General features: G+C 40.9%; 1 protein-coding gene across 2 annotated transcripts in view; it reads right to left on the reverse strand.

Moving 5' to 3' along the window:
- Positions 1 to 288: 288 nt before the first annotated feature.
- RAB28 (RAB28, member RAS oncogene family) overlaps positions 289 to 17,412 on the reverse strand; it is a 224,011-nt gene continuing 206,887 nt past the window's right edge. The window contains exons 6-8 of one of the 2 annotated variants that reach the window (XM_073001048.2): positions 2,481 to 2,558; positions 1,769 to 1,869; positions 289 to 837 (exon numbers count right to left, since the gene is read on the reverse strand). In XM_073001048.2, the coding sequence (XP_072857149.2) occupies positions 1,774 to 1,869; positions 2,481 to 2,558 (174 nt within the window). In that variant the 3' untranslated portion in view covers positions 289 to 837; positions 1,769 to 1,773. The remainder of the gene's footprint in view (positions 838 to 1,768; positions 1,870 to 2,480; positions 2,559 to 17,412) is intronic. The other variant, XM_020810571.3, reaches the window with a different exon arrangement.

Raw genomic sequence — 17,412 nt, forward strand, 5'->3', positions numbered from 1 at the left:
GGGATGTTTGAGACTGGCCAGTAGTCATCCAGTACACTGGGATCCAGGGAGGGCTTCTTCAATAGTGGTATTATTACTGCCTCCTTAAAGCAAGCAGGGATCCTACCCCGCTGCAAGGAGGTATTTACCAATCCTGGTACCCAATTGGCCATTTCTCCTCTGGTTGCTGTGATGAGCCAGGCAAGGGTCCAGCACACATGTGGTGGCATTCACCTCTCCAAGAATCCTTTAGACATCATCAGGCTGCACCAACTGAAATGTATCCATTAAAACAGGACAAGCTGCAGCCATAGTTACATCCACACCTTTATTTGGTCTCCACAACTTTATTTCAAGTCTCACATTTAACCCTATATAATTGCTCAATTTTGTATTTATGCCCTCAAGTATGCATGCACACACATGCGCGCACACAGACATGTGTCTAAACAGTCACACTTCTTTACTGAAATATTATTCAGAATAATATTAATGCAAAGCATATTTTTTCTAAATGTATAGTCCTAATATTTGGATTTGGCTAGGAAAAAACCCTGCTGGCTAGGTTTTAATGTATGGCTCAATGCTGTAACAATAAAGTATGTGTGTATGTAAGTTTTGATGTATGAATAGGTAGAAAACATATGTCTTGATGCAGTACAGTAATGTTCACTGTTAAAACAACATTCCAACCCTTATGCCCATGCAAAGATATCATGGCTGCCTAAGGGAGATCAATACAAAAAAGGGGAGAGGGTTCACTGCTCACTGAATTGTACACATTGAGCTTCTAGGAGAGTTAATTGTTCTTGTCATGGGCTCCTGGTTATAGTTTACAATATCCGCCTTCACTACACTCTGTGAAAAAGAAAGAGAGATATTAGAGATAATTGCAGGAGAATCTGAAGCAAACTCTGTTCATTGTTCTCTAAAGTTCGATGGTAGAAAACAGAATAAAAGTACATAGGAACATTTTATGTGCCCAGAGGTCTAAAAGGTCAAGTACTTGTATCTAACATGATTTATTCCTCGAAGGCCACAAAATAGATTCAAAGACTATTGTTATGTTGGAACAGCAATGCTTGCTTTGTCAAATTCTCAGAAAACCACACCTTTCTTTACACTTCAGAAAATGACATTGTAGAAGATCTTGTAGACAGTACATCATTCGAAGATACAAAACACTATAAAATTATTTTCTCTAAATACTGTGGCAGAAGCAGATGACAACAGTCTGTTTGAGCACAGCTAAATACAAGTGACCATTGCCATCTCCATTTAGAAGGTTCCCTTCTAAAAGTGAAAGGGAACTATCTGTGACCTAGCTCATACATGATTATGCAAGCATTAAAAGATGTGGACTTGTCTCAGGATGCATCAGCAAAAATGCTTTGCACAGAATGTAATGATTCCCTTCCCCTCAATAAGCTACACCAGTGGATTACTGTCATTTGAACATTTTGCTCTAGCTTTAAAACAAACAAGCTTTTCATAAGAAGATTGTTTTTTCAGCCCCTCGTTCCAAAACTGTCTCCCTGTGAAAGCTATCTATGACACTATAGAATACCAAAGGGGCTTCCAATCTACTACAGAGATGCTATAGCAGAAATACTATGTGTTCATCCAACCTGTGTCCTACTGAAATGAAGTATTTGGTGTTAATGACCCTAACTCTTACAGGATTAGAGTACTGTATTAGAATTGCATTTCCTTGCAAGTCTACACATGTAAATAGCATACAGTTTCATCACTATATTTTTGAAAGCACTAAATTATTCCACTATACTACCTGAACTACTGCACTGAGCAGACTTTACTCTGGCAATTGGCAGTCCTGTTTTGTTGATTATCTTCTTCAGGATATTTCACTAGTTCTGCCCTGACAACATGCTGCAGTCATGTGTCAAACAGAAGGCATAGTAAGCAGATGAGTTTTGAGGTGGGATGAGGGTGGGACAAAGAAGAAAAAGAAAAGCATCAACTATTAGAAAAAAAGAAACAAAGAACAAAAATGAACAGGAACAGTAAATAAAAACAATCACATATTGGACAGAATGCAGAGCAATTTGCATATACATTTAGCAGCTTTGTGTGCTGTTATCACTGGATCAGCGAACAACTTTTTCTACTGATGCAACGCTTTCCAGGGGCAATTTGTCATGACCTAATTCAACAGGAGGCATGGCTGAAATTCATGGTGAATGAGGCCAGAGCAAAATATAAATGAGCCCACACATTTTACTGTGTCCACCATCCTCTTTTCTCTCCACTTCCCTATCTGAGGGCCTGTAGCCCTAAGGCAAGTTGTCCCTTGTTTAGAACATAGAAAATGTATCCAAAGTGACCTTATCTCTCAAAGACATGATGCTATATGTTAAAGTGGTAGTAAAATTTCCAAATGCTGCAAAAAAAATAAAAATGACAACTCTCAGGTAATATTAATTCACATTATCTATATCTATATATATTTCAGCTAAAGTAACAATACTAAGGAATATCACCTGAGATTGTTCCATTTCAGCTTTGTTTAATTTGACATCAAGTAGATCAGCTGCAATTCTTTGAAAACACAGGAAGACCTATTTTTTAAAAAAAGGAAAAGTATAAATGAGTAGGTTATTTCAAAAGTTACTTTAAATAAAAGAGTTTTAAAAAACTAAATTCAGAACTATAACAGAGGTGACATCAAAACATTGTTTTCCATTTCCACTGCTTTCCTTGACCAACCTTTGCCAACTGCCCTAGCCACCATTCAAATATAATCCTAAATTTAAAAATTAATAGGTCACACTGCACTGCTTTATGGAATTTTCTACTCAAAAATTACAAAAAGTCTCAAATGCAGAAATATGTGTCAAGTAAGAGAGTTGATGTGAGCTTCTTTAAATATTAGCATCAGAAACACTTGGTTTGAAATTGAACTAAAAAGAACACCAAGTATAAACTTCAAGTAATCTCCAAGCAACAACAAATGACAGATCATTTTGTTGTTACTTTAAGGTGGAATAAAAATTACACAGAAACAAATTTCAATGAATGATTGATTGAAAATGGTAACAAAAGACATATTATAAAATTTGAAATTATAATAAAAATCAAGTTAGAAATCAAAGATCAAATATCCTTTTTTTAAAAATAAAGATTTAAGATGTGCAACTATAACTTCTTCTGTATTCCTTTTTTCTTTTGAAATTCTTTTATTTCTAATCAATCATTTCTTTTTCTATTTTAGCTTCTTCCCTCATTTTTAAAAAGCATTTTATAATGTTTAATTTTCTCTGAAGTTTCTTCTTTCTTCAGAGTTTCTTTTTGTTGCTTATGGTACTCCGAGTTGTATGAGTGAGCACACCTGATCAACTGCTGCAGCTTCCTGTCATCTACAACAGATTCAGGTCCTCCAGAATTCAAGATAGTACTATAAACCTGATGTTCACAGATAACAGTTTATGAACATGCATGTTCTCCATTTTGGTGTTGTTATGTCCCATCATATTGCCTCTAACTCATGAAGACAAATGTCCTCAACAGCTGGGATCAACTCTTGTAAACTCAAGGCTGTGGCTTCCTTTAAGGCAGTGGTCAGGGAACAGGGGTAAATTACCCCAAATGGGGTAAAAATGAAAATCCTGGGGGTAATGAGGACGTGACCCCCTTCCCTCCTCCTCCTCTTCTGCCCAGAGGGGGGGTTCCCAGCTGCCTGATCGCCCCCTTCCCACCCTCTTCTCCGGCCCGGCTGCTACTGAGCCACAGCAGATGGCAGGCGCCAATAGGCCCCGGCCAGCAGCATACAGCAGCCAAGGTGGCAGCAGCAGGGCCGGCCATGGCAGAGGGTGAGGCTAGGGCGAGTGGCTGGAGCACCCCAGCCAGGAGGTGCCTCTCCTTCCAGTGCCTGGAGAAGTGGGTTGCAGCGAAGGGGGGTGGGCACGGCCATAACAGCAGCCTGGGCCAGGCTCAGCCTCCTGGCACTGGGACACTGCCGCTGCCCCATGCCCTATCCCTGTTCCCAGAGGAGCCCGTTGGGCAGCAGCGGTGCACAGCTTCCTTCGGCAGCACCTTCATGCCAAGCAGTCAGCCCTGGCAGAGCCTCTCGCCCTCCATGTGGCAACTGTCGTGGCACTTTGACAGTGAGGCCCGTGAGAGCCCTGATGCCGAGGCCTGATGCAGCCGCCCCAGCGAGCAGCCACTGGTGCCGGAACAGGAGGCAGCATTGGGCACCCCCGGCAGGTGAGCCACCTGCTGCTCTTCGACATCTGCCCAGGAGTCACCCACTGGCGGAGAAAGGGAGCCACCCCCGTGGGGCCAAGGACTGAGCATGCGCCACCAGGCAGAGGAGGAGGAGGAGGACTGGGCGTGGGTGGTGAGGAGGAGGAGGCGGTGCTCAACGGGTTGCATATGACCGAGAACCTTCCTTTCAAATGAAGGGGGTAATGTTGGCGTATATAAATTTTTTAGGGGGTAAAAGGTAAAAAAGTTCCCTGACCCCTGCTTTAAGGAGTCAACTCATCTGATATTTAATTTTTTTCCTGCTACCTTCAACTTTTCCCAGCATTGCTGTTTTTTCTAGAGAAGCTTGAATTCTCAAGATGTGCCCAAAGTAAGCCAGCTTCATAATGTTTGCCTCCAGAGATAATTCAGGCTTGATATTCTCTAGGTCCCATTTGTTCATCTTTCTAGCAATCCAGGGTATCTGCAAAGCTCTCCTCCGGCACCATATTTCAAATGAATCAGTTTTCCCCCTGTCATCTTTCTTTCCTGTCCAGCTTTCACACCTGTACATAATGATCAAGAATACAAGAGTGGGGATGATCCTGGTCTTGGTCTCCAGTAACACATTCTTACACTTGATGATCTTTTCTAATTTTTTCATTACTGTCCTTCCGAACCTGTTTTCTTCTGATTTCATTTCTGCATTCACCGTTTGGATTGATGGTTGGATCTTTAACAACTCTTTTAGTTTCTAATCAATTATTAGTGACCTTATGACTTTGTACCTACACACCATTATTTCACCTTTGACAATAAAACTGACCTCCAGATCAACAGAACTGTGATGGGTATTTGCATGGCCCCACAATATCCAAACGTATTCACTGCTGACCTAGAACAACACTTTCTTAACTGTGGCACCCAAAACCTACTCCTCTTATTGAGGTATACTGATGACATGTTTTCTGATCTGGAGGAATGGGAAGGGATCCTTAGAGAAATTCCATCAGGATTTCAATAACTTTAATCCAAACATCAGACTCATCCTGGAACAATCTACAAAACAGGTACATTTTCTAAACACCACTGAAAAACTATAACATGGACATCTTAGCACCATGTTATACCGAAACCCCACCAATACACTTGTTTGCATGCTTCCAGCATCTATCCTGAACATACAACATCCATTGTTTACAGCTAAGCAGATACGATCACATCTGTTTGGACCTATGAGATGGAGACTCCAAACTCAAGGACCTACAAAATGCATTCCTTAAACTACAACAACTACCCAATATGATTAAGGAATAAATTAACAAAGCAAGACAGATGTCCAGAAGTAACATACTGCAGGAGAGACTCAGAAGAGAAAATGATCAAACACCACTAGTTGTCACTTTTAGTCCACAGCTGAGGCCACTCACACACATTATAAATTACTGTATCTCCAGTCCTGCTAGGGTGCGGCAGCAGCATTCTCTCCCTTGTGTTCCTGTTCTATTGTTTTTATTCAACCCTTTAAACTTTTATATATACATAGTTCTTGTTTTGTTTTTAACTACACTTAACTCCCTCTAAATAGTTTCTAAATAGCTTTTGAAGAAGCTTTTGAAGCCAAGCATTTAAGGAGCAAAAACAACCTTTGGAAATTCCTGCTGTTTTTATCAAAATGACAAGGAAAGTGGAAGAAGAAACAGCTGAACTGCTGACCTACCGCTCTGAATTGTGATACTCCTACCTATCCTCCCTCGAGTCAACAGAAGTTATCATCAGGCAAAGGTTGGTCGAGGCCACCAATGAAGGCAAGCCAGGCGAAGCAGGTTCCTCATTCCTACTAGAGCAGTGCGAAACATGGCCAGAGATTTAGTTTGCATTCTGGTGATCTCCCAAGCCTCTAGAAGCTAGTGGAAGCGTACTTGCCTTTACAACTTTGGGTGAAAGCCTTACAACCTTACGGCCTCATTGCTAAGCAAATACTCACAATCAAGCAGCAAATCCACAGTGCAAGATCATCTGGCTCGGTAAGCAAATGGAATTTCTGCTCCCCCCTCCCCTAACTTTTTAAAAGTATTGCTGAAAGTCTAAAGCAGTCTAAGACTAAGACAGATTTGCTTTATTTCTGGATGAATGAGGCCTAAGGCAGACACTTGACTGTGGAATCTTGAAGTACTCCAAAGTAACCGAGGGCCCGCCTGTTTTGCGCTTGCATCTGTACACTTACCTCTGGGTTTAAATGAAGTCGCGACAGGATAATCAAACTAAAAGACCTGTACCTGAGAGCATAATCCATTTCCCAACTTTTAAACCTGCTCCAGCAAGCTGCTAGAAGATCAAAGAAGCCAGACCTTCTGACTGAACTATCTCACCAGAGGACACATGATATTAGTACAATATTAGTACATTCCATAATATATGCTTGCCATTATATACGGTGGTGCCTCGCTTGACGAGGATAATTCGTTCCGTTCAAATCGGTGTTAAGCGAAATCCTCGTCAAGCGAAATGAAAAAGCCCATTGAAATGCATTAAAAACCAGTTCAGTGTGTTCCAATGGGCGAAATACCTCAGCGTCCAAAGAAGATCCTCCATAGAGCAGCCATTTTCCGGTGCCTGTAATGCGAGGAATCAGTCCTAAAGGAGAGTGGGGAGCCATTTTGCACAGCGGGTGGCCATTTTGAAACCTGATGATCAGCTGTTTTTGATCGTCATTAAGTGAAAAATTGTTTCCCGAAGCAGGGAACCGATCATCGTAAAACAGAAAAACCCTATTAAATCATCGTTTAGCGATCGCAATAGCAAAAAACTAATCATTAAGCGATTTCTTCAAATAATGAGGTAATCATCGAGCAAGGCACCACTGTATATTTGATTTTTTCTGCTTCTGGAACTGCTAATATTGTTAAGTTGAACCAATTCTGGAGATCTTCTTTCATTACTGGTAGGGTATATTTATATGCTTACTACAAGTAATATACATTTTTACTATATGTATATAATGGTCTAGTACAGGAATAACCAGCTCTTGTCGGATAATAGTTTTTACTAGACAGGGTTACAAGGAACATGGGGTTTCTCCATTACATGGAAACTTATTAGCAGAGAGGAAAGGGAGACAAAAGAAAATTACAAATTTATTCTCTCCCAAAGAGGAGGGCACTAAAAATACCAATGAAATTACAAAGATATCATCACCAGCCCCTAATCTTGACTGGTCAGTTGAGTATCGATCTTCAACAATAGAAACAAATAAGGAAGATTATGCTCCTGACCTGGTGACAGAGTTAGCAGTTGCAGAAAATGCTTTAAATTCCAGTAGGGTGGAAAATAAGGGGGAAAAGGAGGTAGACGATCTTATGTTAAAAGAAATAGATGAATTTGCACAAGGATGCATCCAAATAGAAAAAGAGCCCTTTCCAAAGCCAGCTAAGGCAAGTGGAGAGTCTGACACCAATACACTATTACAGTGGGTAAAAGATATTTAAGAGGAGATGAAGTTAATTAAATTTTTCCTCTACAAATCTTATGAGCTATTAACTACTCTGACTAAACTGAGTTTAAAAAGGTACCTAACAACAAACAAACTGATCAAGATATTGCATTGTTACAGGACGGTTCTTCCAAAGAGGGTAAAAACTCCAAACAGGAAACCAAGAAGAGGGCACAAGAAATAAGACCACATCATCGTTAATTTAAAAGCCCAGGAATATTAAGAACACAAACAAATCAAGAAAACCACCCCCCAAAATTAACTATCATAACTTATTTAAACATCTTGAGATGAACTCAAATAAAGAGGAAACATCTTCCAGATGTAAAAGAAACTCTGAAAAGTTAGGTACTGGTGTAGCTTTGACAAATATGCATCAATCAGCAATCACCTGTACCATACAGGGTATTAGTGAGGATGGTATAGATGAAGTGGGAAATGACCCCTGGATTGATGTGCTAAAGAGCAATATAGAGAAGAATACTCAATCAATAATCCATCTGACAAAGCCTGAGAGCAATGTAACATGGAAGCTGAGACTAATGACTCACACTCTAGCTTTTTGTGGATACCCAAAACCTAAAGGGATACTTACACTGATTGAGCGCAAATGGAATCTGGTAAATATCTTAGAAACCAAAATACCTGAATTAACTTCCACATCCCAAATTCTTAATGTGGAATATTTGTTCCATAATTATACCCACGCAGGGCAATTGTAGAATTTCAGGACAGTGTAATTACCAGTAGGATCTAGCTGCGAGAGTTATAACAGTCATTAGGTACTTCCAAAATTTAGTACACCCACTACCCCTGATAAGTGAGTTTGCAAGGGAAACAGAAAGGGAGAAACCAGTCTATCCCCAGGAGAAGCACACTGAGGAAGATATTATTCAAATTTTAGAAGACCATTCAAATGATTGGCAAAACACTTATGGTTATACCACAGAAAAATGCAAGGATGATAGCCATACAACAAAAAAGACCATTCCAGGTCTTGCTTGGCCAGAAGAGGAGGCGGTGACTCATCTTATCGCCTCCTTTAGCAGACTGCAAATTTGTGAGCAGATGTCTATAGTACACCGATTGGAATGTCTGGTTGCAACTTTGAGGAATTTGGGACAGCCCCCAAATACCAATGACCTAGCAAACGATCAATTCCCGTACCTGGTGCCCCAGTAGTGACACAGACAAAGGATAAACCCCCTCTGGAGCCCATGATAACAATAAACAAAAGGACACCCAATTCTAACTTGACAGTGCCTGCGAACCATCCCAAGCTGTCCCTGATAGCCGAGGGCACCCCTAGATGAAGCCCAGAGAAACTTCCCTGATACTACTAAGATAAATTGACAAACCCTGCAGCATGATAACACAGCTAGAATCTGTTCCACACAACCTGATAGCTATGTAAGGGATAAAGGGGAGATCTTGAATGCATCACATGATCAAATCTCATGGAACATAGCAGGGTGGACCTCGAAGTAAAATGATTCCAACTTTCTGGAACATCTGAGGGCTCATGATATAATTTCTATTCAGGAAACATGGTTCACATGATATGCCAGCTGAGACCACCAAAAGGAAATGTAGACCTAAAGCAGGTTTAGCAATATTGATATCTACTGCTCTCCAGGCATTTGTCAACTGGCTCTCCATTTGTGGGAAAATAGCAATGGCCGGGCATACAGTCTATGGACCTGAGACCCTTCTTTTGGTCAATATTTATATCCCACCCTACTCACCTCAGAAAAGCACAAAACAAGCTTGGGAAGACCTGGAAAATTATATAATAGGACTAGAATGCAAACTCCCTAAAGCCCAGTTACTTATAATGGGGGACTTTAATGCAAGATTAGGCTCAAATAACAGTGCACTCTTTTCTTCTAGTCTTTGGGGGGCAGTTTACAATGAGATCTTTGACCCTAGCTATGATAGAATGTCCAAAGATACAAAGGTGAATTATGGTGGCATCTGTATGATCCAAATGATGACTCGTCTTGGTTTTATAATATTAAATGGGAACCCACGCTATGACAAATGCCCTGAATTCACCTATGTATCAGGACATGGAAGCAGTGCTGTGAATTTTGTGCTAATCTCCCATTCTTTATCTAGAGAGGTACTGGAAATTTCTGTAGGCCAAAGGCTGGATAATGACCACCTGCCCCTTAATACCACCCTCCTACTTTCACAATCTATCCATCTGAGTGCAAAACCTCATCTCCAAGATAAATTCCTACGCTTCAAACAAAAGAGAATACACTGGACTGAATAAAAGCACTCCAAGTATTTATAAACTTGTTGCTATATGTTGAGTTCCTACCAGCTCTTACTTCATGTGTTAACTCTTCAGCAAGGGGTACCCTCCATACTTTCTCATACCAAACACTGGTAGATAATATTACATTAGCCTTCCATGTTTTGGCTATTTTTTGATATCACAAACTGTAAAAGCCATTTCAAGGTACTAAACCTTTTTCAACCATCTAGTGCAGTAAAACCTCTAGAGAAATTGCGTGTTCTGGGGAAATTGCTTCCAATTGAAGCAATATATGATGCTCTCCTTCTCCTAGCTGGGGAATCTTTGAACAGATAATACATATTGTACAATACTGAATTCAAGTTCCAATTCACTGCTTACAATCCTGCTTTAAAAGACCCATGTACAACATGACGACTACATTCCAAAGATATTCAATACTTTTTCTTCGCTTTTCCAGTCAAGTCATTTCTTTTAGTTTTTGTTTTATGAAAAAGGTAATTTACATTTAGCCTGGCCATAGAAACTTATAATTATTTTACAAGTTATAACAAAGACACACTTTTCAGAAGCTTCAGAAGATTGTTTTCAGCTGTAGCAGTTTGGAAAAAAAGAACAAAGGTTAAACAGCATGTGGTAACTTTATAACAACATTCACCCACAACAAATCACTAAATCCATCTGTCCTTTCCAAACCATCTTGCTCATCAAAACATACAACCAATGTTTCACATTGTCTCAGCTGTTTCAGCAAAAAAATGAAGTACGGTGCCAAGACAAAGGCAACAAAATACATTATATTTCCAGGGTGAAACTGCTGCATTATTCAGCTATCTGAGGACATTCACTTGAACCAACTTATTGATGTTACAACACTTAAATATCATCATCAGTTGCAAGATGTTGTTATTATTCTTGTTGTTAATATTCCGCCGGATGCAAATGCGGATTTGGCGCTGGGTCATCTGGGCGATGAAATTGGCAACTTGCAAAGTAAATTTCCGGATGCTGTATACATTATTGCAGGAGACTTCAATCATGTAGATCTACGTGCAGTCCTCCCCAAATTCCATCAACATGTAAGGTGTGCTACTAGGGGGCTGAACACCTTAGATAAGGTCTACACGAATATTGCAAATGGATACAGGATATTACAATTGCCACACTTGGGCCAGTCTGACCATATGTCCCTGTTTTTTGCTCCGGAGTATATTCCTCTGAAAAAACAGTCAGGGCCAGTAGTCAAGACAGTGAAAAGCTGGCCGGAGGGAGCAATGGAGCAGTTAAAGGACTGTTTTGAACAAACGAATTGGGAAGTTTTTGACCATCCTGATCTGGAAGAACATACAGCTGCAATGTTAGGGTATATGGCACACTGTATTGACACGGTCACAGTGGATAAACGTATCCGGGTTTATCCCAATAAAAAACCTTGGATGACCGGGAAGGTTAGACGTCTGTTGTATGCTAGAAATAAGGCTTTTAAGTCTGGGGATGATCTAGACTACAGTGCAGCAAGAACGAATTTGAGGAGAGGCATTAAGCAAGCTAAGGCTGAATACAAGAGGAGAATTGAAGACTGCTTTCTCAGCAATAACATGAGGCAAGTTTGGCAGGGGGTTCAACAACTAACAAACTACAAAGCAAAAAAGGTTTCCTCGGGCAGAGGTGTGGAGGTGGCTGAGGAGTTGAACAACTTTTTTGCTCGATTCGAGATCGATCAAACTGAAACTGTTCGTTTGCCATCATTTACTCAGCAGAGTCCCCCCTTCATTGTGAATGAGCAGGATGTGAGACAGACTATGAAAGTGGTTAACTCCAGAAAAGCAGCTGGACCCGACTTAATTCCTGGTCGGGTGGTAAAAGACTGTGCTGATCAGCTAGCCGGGATATGGACTGTAATTTTTAATCGATCCCTGACACTATGCGCAGTTCCCGTCTGTCTCAAGGCTTCCGTCATCGTTCCACTGCCTAAAAAGTTGCCTACAAACAGTCTGAATGACTACAGGCCGGTGGCACTAACTTCAATCTTAATGAAGTGCTTTGAGCAGTTAGTTCGGAAATATATTATCTCCTGCCTTCCTGATCCCTTTGATGGGCTTCAGTTTGCTTATAAAGAAAATAGATCAACTGAGGATGCGATCAATACTGTGCTTTATATGGCTTTATCCCACTTGGAAACACAAGGGAATTATGTAAGAATGCTGTTCGCGGACTTTAGCTCTGCTTTTAACACCATTATACCCCACAGATTAATAGACAAACTTAAAGATCTTGCTTTTCCAGATTCTATCTGTCTGTGGATTTTGGATTTTTTAACAAATCGTCCACAAAGGGTTAAACTGAATGACTACATCTCTACTGACAAGATACTCAGCACTGGCACTCCACAAGGCTGTGTCCTTAGTCCACTACTGTTCTCCATTATTCATTGCACCAATAACCATCCCAGTAATAGGATTATCAAATTTGCAGACGATACTACACTAGTAGGACTTATCTCTGGGGATGATGAGTCTGCGTATCGGGACGAGGTATTACAGCTATCCCGCTGGTGCAAAAAAAACAATCTTTTATTTAACATCCAAAAAACCAAGGAATTCATAGTGGACTATAGGAAAAAAAGAGCAGACATTCAGCCACTGTATATAGATGGAGTTTGTGTGGAACAGGTGGTTGAATGTAAGTTTCTTGGGACTATCGTAACAAATGACCTGACTTGGAGTGCAAACACCGCTGCGTTAATCAGGAAGGCACAACAACGGTTGTATTTTCTAAGGATTCTTAGAAAGCAACAATTGACTGAGAGTTTGTTAATCACCTTCTATCGGAGTTTGATTGAGAGCATATTATCCTATTGTCTTTGTGTATGGTTCACGAGCTGCACAGTGGCAGAGAAAAAGGCAATTCAAAGGGTGATTAAGACGGCCCAAAACATCATTGGCTGTTCACTCCCCTCTTTGGAAGAATTGCATAAGAACAGATGTAAGAGGAAGATATCTAACATACTGAAAGACTCCTCTCATCCGGGATATCAGCTCTTTAAACTATTACCATCAGGAAGGAGATTCAGGGTATTGAAAGCAAGGACAAGCAGATTCAAGAACAGTTTTTACCCAAGTGCAGTATTGAGTTTAAATGCGGGGCCATAGGTTTTTGGTGGAATTTTAATTGCTGAGAGAAAACGGGGTATCTATATTTGGATGGTGAAAGTTGTGTATATTTTAACTTTTTTTTGTAGTGTTGTCCAGTTTTACCTTGGGGAAGAGCACCTCATTTCGTTGCACCCACTTGTGAGCGCAATGACAAATAAATTTCTTATGTCTTATGTCTTATGTCTTAAGATCCAAAGGCATTCTGCTATCCTAACATAAATCCTTGATTAGATGGACAGCCATACTAGTCTGTGTGGTATGTGGTTCTCTGTGATTTTCAACACTCTGAACAAGTTTTCCAGTTTTTGCAGGGGGTGTATCTTCAGAGTCTCTGCTTTTATCTGAAGCTGTACTTGACTTTGATCCTAAACACACTACAGTGAACAGTTGATTTAATTTTCATGTTCTTTTAATGTAATAGCTTTCGTCCATCAGACTCCACAGATCTAATTAATGTATCATTTGTGTTCAAAATTTTAAGACACACTTTACAATAACTTTTGCATTTGTCTTCAGTTATATCAGAAGCTTTTTCTTGGTCCCACCACCTTCATGGGTGCATTTGATGGATACAAGGGAAAGGGCCTTCTCTGTTGCTGCTCTCAGATTTTGGAACTCCTTCAGAAAGGATACCAGGCTAGACCAATCTTTACTGTCCTTCTGCAAGCAGGTGAAGATCTTTCCCTGAGTGACTGGTTGCCTGAGTGAGGTTTTTAAATGGATTGTTGCACTTTCCTGCTCTGAATGTGTTTTGGTGTTGATAAGGGAATACTGATCAAATTTGCAGATGACACAAAATTGGGTGGAATGGCTAATACCGTGGAAGAGTGGAAAAAATTCAAAAAATCTTGATAGGCTTGAGGACTGGGCTGAAAACCACAGAATTAAATTTAATAGAGATAAGTGCAAAGTTCTACACCTAGGGGGAAAACCAAATGCAGTTATAAGATGGGGGATATTTGGCTCAGTAATATTACAAGTGAGAAGGGTCTTGGAGTTGTTGTATATCAAAAATTGACTATAAGCCAACAGTGTGATCCAGCTACAAAAAAGGCAAATACTATTTAAGGATGCATTAACAGAAGTATAGTCTCCAAATCCCGGGAGGTACTAGTTCCCATCTATTCAGCACTGGTTAGGTCTCCTCTAGAGCACTGTGTCCATTTCTGAACACCACACTTCAAGAAGGATTCTGACAAATTGGAACAAGTTCAGAGGAGGGCAACAGGGATGGTCAGGGGGCTGGAAACTGAGCCCTGTGAGGAAAGAATTTAAAAAAACTAGGCATGTTTGGCCTTGAGAACAGAAGACTGAAGGGATTTATGATAGCAATTTTCAAGTACTTGAAAAGTAGTCATACAGAGGAGGGGCAGGATCTGTTCTCAGTCATCCCAGAGTGCAGCACACATAATAATGGGCTCAAATTATAGGAATCCAGATTTAGGCTGAATATTAGGAAAAACCTCTTAACTGTTGGGCCAATAGGACAATGGACTCAAATTACCTCAGGATGTGGTGAGTAGAGTTGGGGGTATTAATAATCGTATACGAATATCCCCCACAGGTGGAAATAACGAGGATCCGGCCCCATGGGGCTGGACTGTCCACTCACCATTCCGCCACTGACTCGAGCTTGATGGAACCTTCATATCGTGCAATAGATTAGCCACTCCTGGCAGGAGGCAGGAAGACAAACCCCTCTTCCAGGTCGCAGAGTGGCCATTGCGGACAACGGCGTGATAGGAAGGCTCTGTTGATCTCGCGTCAGTAGCAGAATGGTGAGTGGACAGTCTGGCCCCATGGGGCCGGACCCTCATTATTTCCACCTGTGTGGGGATATTCATATACAAATACTCCATCTCTAGTGGTGAGTGCTCCAACACTGGAGGCATTCAAGAGACAACGATCTGTAAAATCTACTTCAACTTGGATTTCTGCATTGAGCAGGGGGTTCGACTCAATGGCCTTATAGGCTCTTTCCAACTCTATGATTTGTTTACTGTTTTTCAGTTTGATATTTGTTTGATTTTTTATTTGCATTATAGGAGGTCTCTCCGCATAACATACCTCACAGGGTTGTCATGAGCACCATGGGTGCTGTCTTCAGCAACTTGAACAAGAGGCAGAACCAAAAACTAAGTCTCACTTAGGCTTCACCCTAAACATGCAGGGAGAGTAACCACTGAGTAACAAGGCAGTGCCTGGCCAGCACTTCTCCCCATGCCCCTCTAACTGCTCTTGACTCATGATGAATGCCTCAAAATAGAGCTGTGGACATGAGGGTTCCTCCTGGGAGTTGTGGACATGAGGGCTCCCCCTGTGGACATGAGGGCTCCCCCAGCCTCAACCAAATCCAACCCATTGGTTTGCAGGGCTAATTCTGGCCTGGATATCTTCCCCTTTCCCTGGGACCTATGAGCATATGGGATTGCCTCACTCAGTCTATCTGAAATACAATACAAAGACATGACATGAAAATTCTATTTGCATTCATTTTATATTCTACTTCTCCTCTAAGCTGTTGAAGACAACACCCATGATCCTCACAACAAGCCTGGTTATGTAGGGAGATCTCCAATTTACAATTGTAGGTGCAAGCTCATCTAATACTCTTCACTGGAGAGATCCCCAGTTCACAACTTTGGGGCCAAAATCAGCTAATGGTCTTCATAGGAACAAGAAAACTGCTATATCTAATGCCAGCAACTGAATCCATGGTAGAAGTGTAATGCCACCTCTGCTAAAAAAGTGTTTCTGTCTCCCCACACTGCCTCAAAATGTAGATGTAGACTCCAGCTCCTTAACATGCATAGTAGCAACTGCCATAATATAAAAGAAAGCAAAGCAAAACTAAACTAAACAAATTAGCATAAAATGACATTTACTTTTTAGTTCATTTCATATTCCACTTTTCCTCAAAAGCTGCTAAAGCCTTTTAGAGTCCTCATAAGAAGACTGTTGGATAGGCTACCTATAGACATCTTCCATTTACAATTTTGGGGCAAAGTCATATATTACTCCAAGAACCAAGAAATTAAATGCTACGTCCAAGGCCAGCCAGTGAATCAATGGTAGAAGTATGAAACCACTTCTGTTGAAAAGAGGGTTCCATGCTCCTCTGCCCGTGTTAAATGCATCATACTGCAGATGCACACTCTGATGCCAGAGCAGAATCAAACTAGATTTTGGTATAATAGTTAGCAGAGAAACATTCAGATAGTATATGATTTTCCTTTAGTTACTCTTCCCTGCACCCCTTCACTATTGATCTAGCAGATGGGCAGCTAAGGAATGTGGCCAAGGAGGAACCAGACAATAATAGTCAGAACATTACTAGCAGGGGAGCCCAGGAAAGTCTACACATAGACATATCAAAAGATAAGATTCCCCCCCAGACATTTAGATGCTTCCTGAGCATAAGCAAAGAACACATGAGCACACAATCTGGTAGCCAATCAGTTAATTTAATTGCCATCACTACTCAATGAGGAACTCAATGAGGAATCCAAAGTTGGGATACAAATGACCAATAGAATTGTAGTACTTTTACTGCTCTTTGTCTATCATTATAAAACATGTGTACACTGTATTTTCAGGATCTTCTCTGCTTTTAAAAGAAGTCCCAGCTGACCTTCTTTTTGCTGCTATTCAAATAAAATTGGGTGTTTGTTTCAGCTGTTTGCATCTATGCCTGATTCTTTGCCAGAGAATTTTAGTACGCAGATTTGGCTGGTAACAACTCCAGATCTCACCCTAGACACCCTTCTCCCACAAACCACTCCACAGAACAACCACTAGGTGACAGGATAGTTTGATCAAAGGACTCCTGGACATTACCAGCAGGTACAGTGGCTGGCTTGCCACTACTTTGCCATATGCCTCTGCCATCCCAAAGCCAGATGATGGGTTTGAAGTTATTGTGTATGGATCTCTGGGGTCCTGAGCAGGAAGGCCAAACAGCCTTTGGGATTCCATAGTGACCTTGGCTGGCCTACTTTTCTAGCTGTCCTCCTCATCTACCCTTGTAGAAAGGCACTGAATTTTCCACCCTGCTACACTGGTATAATGGCAGAAATTTCAATAAAACAAACTAAAATAAAATAAAGGAAATGAAGTCATGTTTACTTTTTAGTTCATTTTATATTCCATTTTCCCTCCAAGCTGTGAAAGGAATCCTCACACTAACCTTGGGAGGTAGAAAGATGAACAACTTTGGGGCAAAGTCATCTGACAGAAGCAGAATCCCTTTGCAAACATGAATCCCCAAAAGCTTGTCAGGCCAGGAAGGAGTTAAAAAGTTCTCATCCTGAGAGTCAGCT

This window comes from Pogona vitticeps, chromosome 5, assembly GCF_051106095.1.
Source record: "Pogona vitticeps strain Pit_001003342236 chromosome 5, PviZW2.1, whole genome shotgun sequence".
Taxonomy (NCBI): domain Eukaryota; kingdom Metazoa; phylum Chordata; class Lepidosauria; order Squamata; family Agamidae; genus Pogona; species Pogona vitticeps.